We start from the raw sequence: 7,692 nt of genomic DNA, 5'->3' as shown, positions 1-7,692 counted from the left end.
ATTCTTCTGGTACATACTGTGCTATTGTGTAGTGATGCTAGCAGCAGGTCAAAGTGACGTCCAGCAAGGATCCTCTCAGTACCACTGTTGGCAACGTCATTCTCATACCGTCTCCTGTCCTCCACATCTGTGTAATTGTTTTTGGATCTGCTATCTACAGATAAAAGGCTGAAATCTGGATTTTTTTTGTTCCCGTTATGTTCCTGTCACCCATTCAATCAACCAGAACACCAGAATGTAATATCTTTAATATTAATACCATTTAAAAACAGTGATAATATTAACTGTACACATTATTTCTTTTGCACATAATCATTCAATACATACATCTTTTCCTGAATATCATACACTCAGTGTTCAGTGGGAAATCCAGTGATTTGACCAGCTTTAAATAATTCTCTGTACATAAGCCTGACTAACAGAAGTAAGCACTTGCTCTTGGTCTGTGTTTGACTGAGTAAAGGGAGTTTTGACATCATTTGAGGCTGAAAGAGGACAGCACATGTTTTATCCAGGACCAGTGTGTTGGGGAACACACTCATTTTACAAGGGCCACTCCTGTTCAAGAGAGGATCGTGGTAGTGCAAATGTGCTTTGGAGAACAAAAATAGCAAGCATATAATTCATATTCTTTATATTGCCTCGAAGAGGAACGGCAAACAGCTCCTTTCTCATCACGTCTTCTCTTCTTGAATAGTCTTAATAAACTAGTAGTTGTTTTTGGTTGTTGGTCATAAAAATGAGAACGCCTCTCTAAACTGACTTTCCTTCTCATCTGGTTATAGCCTCTGTGTCTGTTCCGAGGTTTAACACGAGAGAGAGTGCGAGCCTCCAGCTTTTCACTCATACTGTTAAATACCACCAGATGCAGAACAATCACATGTCTAGATTCATATGCCTAAGCTATAACACTTGATTTTACCTATACATCACCTAATGGGTTGAACAATTTGGTGTGTTGATCAAGCTGTTGAAGATGAGGCTTTTCAGAGCTAGGTTTTTTTTAAGGAACAGTGGTTTCAGCCCTGTTCCTCTTTACCTGGGTGGAGGCAGTGCTTTTTAGTTCGTAACTGTCCAGCATGTTTCAGGGAAACTGATTCTTGGCCTCAGCACTAAAGCACCTCTATGTCCCAGAATTGCGTGGCTCTGTCAGGACAAAACTCATTTAAGATCAGATGATCCTTGTCTATTCCACTCCCACCTGAAAGGCCACCAGCAGAAAGGCTCAAGTCAGGGTTTCAGAATGCAGACAGGGTGAGCTGATGTGTAAAGCATCAGGTTCTTTTGCAGTACAATGTATTTAAATTATTTATATGTAAAAATAGTATGAATTAGGTATTGCTAATAATAAAGAAACGTACCTCTCTGATCCAGTACTAGGCTGTGGTTTAAGTGAGTGGAAATCGTCCCATTTTCATTAAGACTCCATTTTTGGTTCAGCCGCCCATGCTCTTCCCATAAAGCCACTCTGGCTCCCACACAGGCTTTCCCACCAATTACAGACATGCAGCCTTTCCCCACCTGTACACACATTTACATTAATAACGTTTGGGAGGTATCTATAGAGACTTACAGAAATGCTTTGTGATATCTAGTGAAAAACCTCCTCAAGCTAGGACATACAGGTTAGGGTACACATATACAACACAGAACTCTTTGCTCAGCTGAACTGTTATGACGTCCCTAATAATTCTTCATGTCAGTTTAAACAAAAGACTGTAATCTATGCAATGAGAAAGATCACATTTCACCATACTCAGATCTCTCTTTTTATAGCAGCAAGTTTTATCCATACTTTAGGTTTTGCTGAGATGAGCAACACTACAATTGGTTGAAATTTCCATAATGCTCTATAGTTAGAACTCTATTTTTAGCCACGTGGCACTTTAGATCTCGAGACACTGAAACAGGGAAGCAATTACAGCATAGTCTGCTATGGAAAGCTGAATCTGTGCCTAAATGATACTCAATGTGAAAGCATATGTACATCTCTATCCTATAGTAACTATATGGTTTTTACATTAGTACTCATATGAAATTGAAAATATTATAAGAAAAATACAGAACAGCATGCATCATACAGAATATGTCACTAGCAAAATATGCAATACTTGTAAACAAAACACCAAAAGCTCCTCTATGCAGTAGGAACCAGTGTTTTGATCAGTTCTCTGTGCTCAGATGTTTAAAACATTGTGCTATATATATATATATATATATATATACATACATACATACACACATACATTTTAGAATTTAGAATTTAAAATTAAAATAGAATTTGTAATATTAAAAACAAAGAAAGATCTTGAACATTTACTATTCAAGCTTTTGCAATAAGTCTAGATATGGATGTAAGCAAATGTTGTATTGTCCTTGTACAAGAGGGCAGAATTTGAAGCATGTGTTCACAACACTGATGGATTTAAAAAAAAAAAAAAAAAAAAACTAGCACATTTTTCTATTAATTATCAAAGGATAATTGTAAAAAAAAATTCAACCTTTCTCTGTATAAATGGGAGGATTTTTCTGCTAACCTTGCTCTTGAGCTGCGACTGATTGTACAACCAGTGCTGTGTATGCAGCGAATGTTCAGAAGGACACAGCGAGAGTCTCGCTGGACATGGCCGCTCCCCGGTTTTCTCTACAGTCAGTGCCATCCCCAGAGCTCGATTCTGCACCTGCACATACGCCCTTCGCTGAGGACAGAGAGAACATTAGTCATACAACAAATCGTGTGTGCATTCAGTACCTTCTAATAAGAGCGGAATTTATACATTACCACATAGGAGCCCTTATTAAAGCTTTACATAGGAGCCATACCAAAATAATCACTGCCATGACCTATTTAAATGCATTTTTTTTCTCTTATACCTGACCAACTAAAATTTTAAATGATGTACATAGAGGTGTTTTTAACAGCCTAATTAAGGCACAGACTGCATTTGCCTGTCCTACATCTTCACGCCCACGTTTCTAAACATAAACACACAGACAGACCTTGCTGCCAGTGCTAGCAAGTTATGCAAATGCATTAATGTCTTTTTAGGAATGAGTGGGTTTTATCAGGGCACTACAGACCACTGTTTAGACAAACACACACACGCAAAAAGTCCCAAATGACTGCAGAAGTCTGATAAGGAGTGGGTGAGATTTTAAGCTGAATAAATCTTGAATGTCAAAAAATTTACGTAGTGAAAAAATAAGGAATAAAGAAGATTGAGAAAGAATCATGATGAATCCATCTGTAGCACTACAAAACAAATATAAACACAGTTCACTACTGAATGCCATACAAAAAGTCAAAATAATTACTTCAGACCACATTTAATTTCAATCTCTATTTTGAAATAGGCATCAAATTTTACGGTATTTATTTATTTCTTCCCACTGCAACTTTTAAAAATTCTTCTTATGACTACAAAGAAAATCACCTGGCTGGAGCTCACCTGTCTTAGTGGGTGGAGGGAGCCGATGGTGTCCCAGCCACTGTAGTCACTCCAGCATGGAACCTCGCCCGTCTGCAGCAGCATCTGACGCCCTTTAAACTGGCTGAATTCGTACACCACCCACCTGTACAGGGCACCGACAGATGTAGCCAATCATCATATGAACTCAAACAAAAATACATTTCAATATAAAGCAGCAAAAGATTGAGGAAGTTACAGGCCGCTGTTGACTTTTAAAGACTGCGTAAAGAAGTTGCTCATGGTTTCCATCGGTGAGTCTGTTACAGTCTCCAACCCTTCAAACGAGCTCAGTGAAAAAAGACTGATTGAGGGCTCTGAGAAGCTCTGCGTGGGGTACAACAGACAGGTCTGCATTAGTAATCACTCAGTACCATGTAAAGATTTGTGAACTAAGGCATGTCCATTGTTATGACTGATGAATAATTGGGTGCATAAATATTATAATTTACTGTGACTGCTTCAGACAGCTACTGTATTTGGTCACAGAGCAGGACGATTTTATAAATACATTCAAAATGTCAAGATCCAAAGAAACAAGGCTTTCTATTCAACTTAAGAGCAGTTATTATTAAAAGTAGTACATTCACGTCATGTACTCTAAATTGGAAATAAAAAATTTAGAAGGCTTTCAAATAAATGTTTCATGAATCAAGGACTTACATATTGAATGGGCTTGAAGGATTTAATAGCTGTTGCCATGCAGCCAGTGGAGGTGAGGTCTGGATAAACGCCTTCTTCAAGGACAAACTGGTTACCACAGAAACCCCTCTCATCATAAAGCAACCACCTAAACATTGTAAAACGGGGTCAAAGAAATACTTTACTGTAAATATTAACTGGATCTGGTGGCTTTCTGGTACAGGAGAGAAATATTGAACATAGTGTTCATGTCAGAAGAACTTGAAGTGTCTCACCTGCCCTGAATTACTCTGAATGACATGGGGTTTAACATGGAACAGTCTGCCATTTCACTTTCAAATTCTTTTCTATCTCCCGCAAAGCATGGTTTGTCGTAGGTGCAAAGCTACACACACACACACACACACACACATACACAAATGCATACAGAACACTGAATCAGAAAGCAAGTGAAATAGAACTACAATTAGTTTCATCCTGTTGTACACTGACATTGAGGATAATGTTTAATAAACGTACCATGAATCTTGGATCCCTTTTTCCACAAAGCTCCTTAAAAAGACAAACGTAACATTAGAATCAATTATTTTCATGTTTAATTGGGGCAGGAGTGCAGCAGCTTTTCTGATTAGACCACCAACAATGTTTTTAATAGAATTTTAAAAACTAAACAAATGACAGTCACTGTCTTTACTAGCACAGAAGGGCCTGATCTGTTACTGAACCTCGCATTCCAGTTTGCACTTACCCTCCGTACTGCCCGGATGGAGAGAGGTGGACTCCGCCTTTCACCCCAGTCTAGTGATCCGGTGTATCGACCCTTCTCAAGTACACACTGTTCTCCTGTGAAATATCTGCCGCTGTAGGCTACCCACCTTAAAAACATTTCAAATTATCTGCTTACATACAACTTAAGCTTTGGAAGCTTGAAAAAGTTTGCAGAAAGATTTCACCTTAAGGTTTTACTACCACAGCTAATGCTTATTGTAGAGTATAAACCAAAAGTCACACATTATAATTCTACATTGATTAAACAAGACAACTGATTAGGGTCAGGGGTAGCTCAGTGGTTAAGGCATTGGACTACGGTTCGGAAGATCCCAGGTTCAAACCCCACAACCACCAAGTTGCCACTGTTGGGCCCTTGAGCAAGGCCCTTAACCCTCAACTGCTCAGATGTGTAATGAGATAAAAATGTAAGTCGCTCTGGATAAGAGCGTCTGCCAAATGACTAAATGTAAATGATTAGACTTTTCAATGTGCAGAATAACAAAACTTTATTATGCTATATAATCCCCTGCACTTATTCACTTATCCCGATGTTTCACTAGCGCTTGGATATCATCAAGGTAGAAAAGTTTCTTAGTGCACCAGAGCCATGATCAGAGGAAACTCTAGCCTCCCAGGAACTCCTTAAAGGGCCTAAACATGTGAAAATGGCTTCGAGCGAGGTCGGTACTGTACAGGGGTTGTGGCAATAACTCCCAGACCTCAAATAGTGTGCAAATAGTGTTTCATTTGGTTTGATCTGAAAGCCCTTTGAGAGACAATTCCAGGGAACAGAAATGCTCATGCCTAATTAGTATATTCCCACAAAAGAGGCTTACGCCCTTACAGCTATTTATTCTAAGGCATGCTAACCATTTCTAGTAGTTGATTTAATATATTTGTACAGTAGGAAGGAAGCCTGGTCAACAATTAAGAAAAATGACTGTAAAATAAAGGAAATCAAGGCAAAAGAGGACAAAATATTTTGTCAGATGGATGGCAACAGACATTTTGCAGTCATTTATGAGCAATTAACCAGCAGACTAAAGAATGTGCTGCAAAGTACCTTTAATTGACCTCATTTTTAAAATGATATAAATTCATTATATATAAGTGCTACACTTCACAGCTTGTGTAAAAAGTTTTTGAGAAATGTATATTTAAATTTCACTTTAGAATTGCAAGTGTAAATGACACAAAGATTTAGCATTATCAGTAAAAATATTCCATTTACATACTGGGACTAAAGTGTAAAAACATTACTGAACGGTCTTCCTTAAGAGCAAGTCAGAGTACATCATCAAATGGCACTGACCCTAGAATATTTCAGCATCTTTTCCAGACCCTATCATATAAATACAGTATATTAAGTTGTTAATAAATTAAAAGTTCCTTAATATCTTACACTCCACTTCGAACATGGATGGTGTTTGCTTTGTTCGCTAGCCCGGTCTGTTGCAGGTCTGCCACATCCTCGTCCACAAGCTCAATCTGCTCTTCATGATTATTAAGGGACACCGCAGGCTCAATGAAAACCTGGAATAACCACAACATTTCCAGCTTAACAAAACCACTTAGGGACTCTCAGGAACTATTATTGTAAATCTGTTTTTCCTAACCTAGTAAAGTACAGGATAATTTAAAGTTTTGTTCTAGTCTATAAATGACAGATCTGAACAACCAGTCAGGGTGAAAACTAAGGCTTAACCGTTTATATCTCAGTCTTTGCTTCACCTATCTTTCTTTTACTACTTACCCAAATCTTGCTTAATTTTTTTAAATTGCGCTGTACGAATTTTTTTAGGGGGGGTTATCGTGTGTTGTTTTTTAAAATAAACAACTCAAACCGAGTCAAAGTTTTAGAGCCTCAAATTCTAAACCTGACCCAGTTATAACCCCACTACATGCACAAATATAACTTCTGAGACTGGGCAATTACTCAAATACTTGAATTTTTGTAGAGGAGACGATGAAAGGCGAGAATTTTTATCAATTTTATTTTTTTTATAATTTATTTATTGGATGCGGCATAGTTGAACATAAAAATGTTCCAGAGTCTGCTGTAGACATTCCGACTTCCATTTAACACTATACTATCAGCAACGGATTTCAGCTGTCCCATGAGTCCCGTCTTAGAAATTGGTGTGTCCTTTTTTTTTTTTTTGGGGGAAAGCTAAAAAAAAAAAAAAAAAGCACTGGAGAGGAAAACAGCATGTATTATGCAATTTCCTACATAAATAAAACAGCCTAAAATAATGATTTCCCACAAATGTTTGTAAAACACAACTAGTTAACTAATATTTGCAGAACTACGATCAAACAGTTAAACTTAGTAGTTGTACCAAGACATATATATATATATATATACAAATACAGCAAAGTGTGTTTCTCTGTACATTTGTGCACTCACAGCCTGAAGGAAGCGGCATGATCTTAGAACATTTCCTGGTCCACTGAAGAGTGTGCTACAGTCACTGTACTCGCCCTCCTCCAACAAACATTGCTGCCCTCTGTAGTTTTCACAGGAGTAGCCCACCCACCTGCATCACAGTGCACAAAACTGTAACCTTTGTCACAGTGTCCAGCTAAACAGAATACATAGTATAAGCTCACCCATCACACACCCTTCACACACACTCACATCTTGTAAATCATGATGAATACACCCATCATTTAAACATACTGTAGAGAAAAAAGCTCTTTTCTCTCAGTATTGCCATTAAAGTGGATGATTAAGAGTTATGTAAAAATGTCCCAGGACTTCTAAAATTAATAACAGTAGCAGCCAGAGAAGGAGTGTCAGAAAAACAAAGAA

The 7,692-nt window shown here is 37.9% G+C and overlaps 1 protein-coding gene across 2 annotated transcripts in view; it reads right to left on the bottom strand.

The window, feature by feature from the left end:
• Window positions 1–228: 228 nt before the first annotated feature.
• LOC128545576 (uncharacterized) overlaps window positions 229–7,692 on the bottom strand; it is a 42,707-nt gene continuing 35,243 nt past the window's right edge. For both annotated transcript variants that reach the window (XM_053516008.1, XM_053516009.1), the window contains 11 exons: window positions 7,288–7,417; window positions 6,283–6,413; window positions 4,858–4,984; window positions 4,629–4,661; window positions 4,385–4,494; window positions 4,131–4,257; window positions 3,667–3,794; window positions 3,450–3,573; window positions 2,538–2,699; window positions 1,362–1,521; window positions 229–1,201 (listed from right to left, as the gene is read on the bottom strand). In XM_053516008.1, the coding sequence (XP_053371983.1) occupies window positions 1,113–1,201; window positions 1,362–1,521; window positions 2,538–2,699; window positions 3,450–3,573; window positions 3,667–3,794; window positions 4,131–4,257; window positions 4,385–4,494; window positions 4,629–4,661; window positions 4,858–4,984; window positions 6,283–6,413; window positions 7,288–7,417 (1,321 nt within the window). In that variant the 3' untranslated portion in view covers window positions 229–1,112. The remainder of the gene's footprint in view (window positions 1,202–1,361; window positions 1,522–2,537; window positions 2,700–3,449; window positions 3,574–3,666; window positions 3,795–4,130; window positions 4,258–4,384; window positions 4,495–4,628; window positions 4,662–4,857; window positions 4,985–6,282; window positions 6,414–7,287; window positions 7,418–7,692) is intronic.

This window comes from Clarias gariepinus, chromosome 17 (genome assembly GCF_024256425.1).
Source record: "Clarias gariepinus isolate MV-2021 ecotype Netherlands chromosome 17, CGAR_prim_01v2, whole genome shotgun sequence".
NCBI classification, from domain to species: domain Eukaryota; kingdom Metazoa; phylum Chordata; class Actinopteri; order Siluriformes; family Clariidae; genus Clarias; species Clarias gariepinus.
The sequence above is the reverse complement of the archived record's forward strand: the minus strand, read 5'-3'. Positions and strand labels throughout refer to the sequence as shown.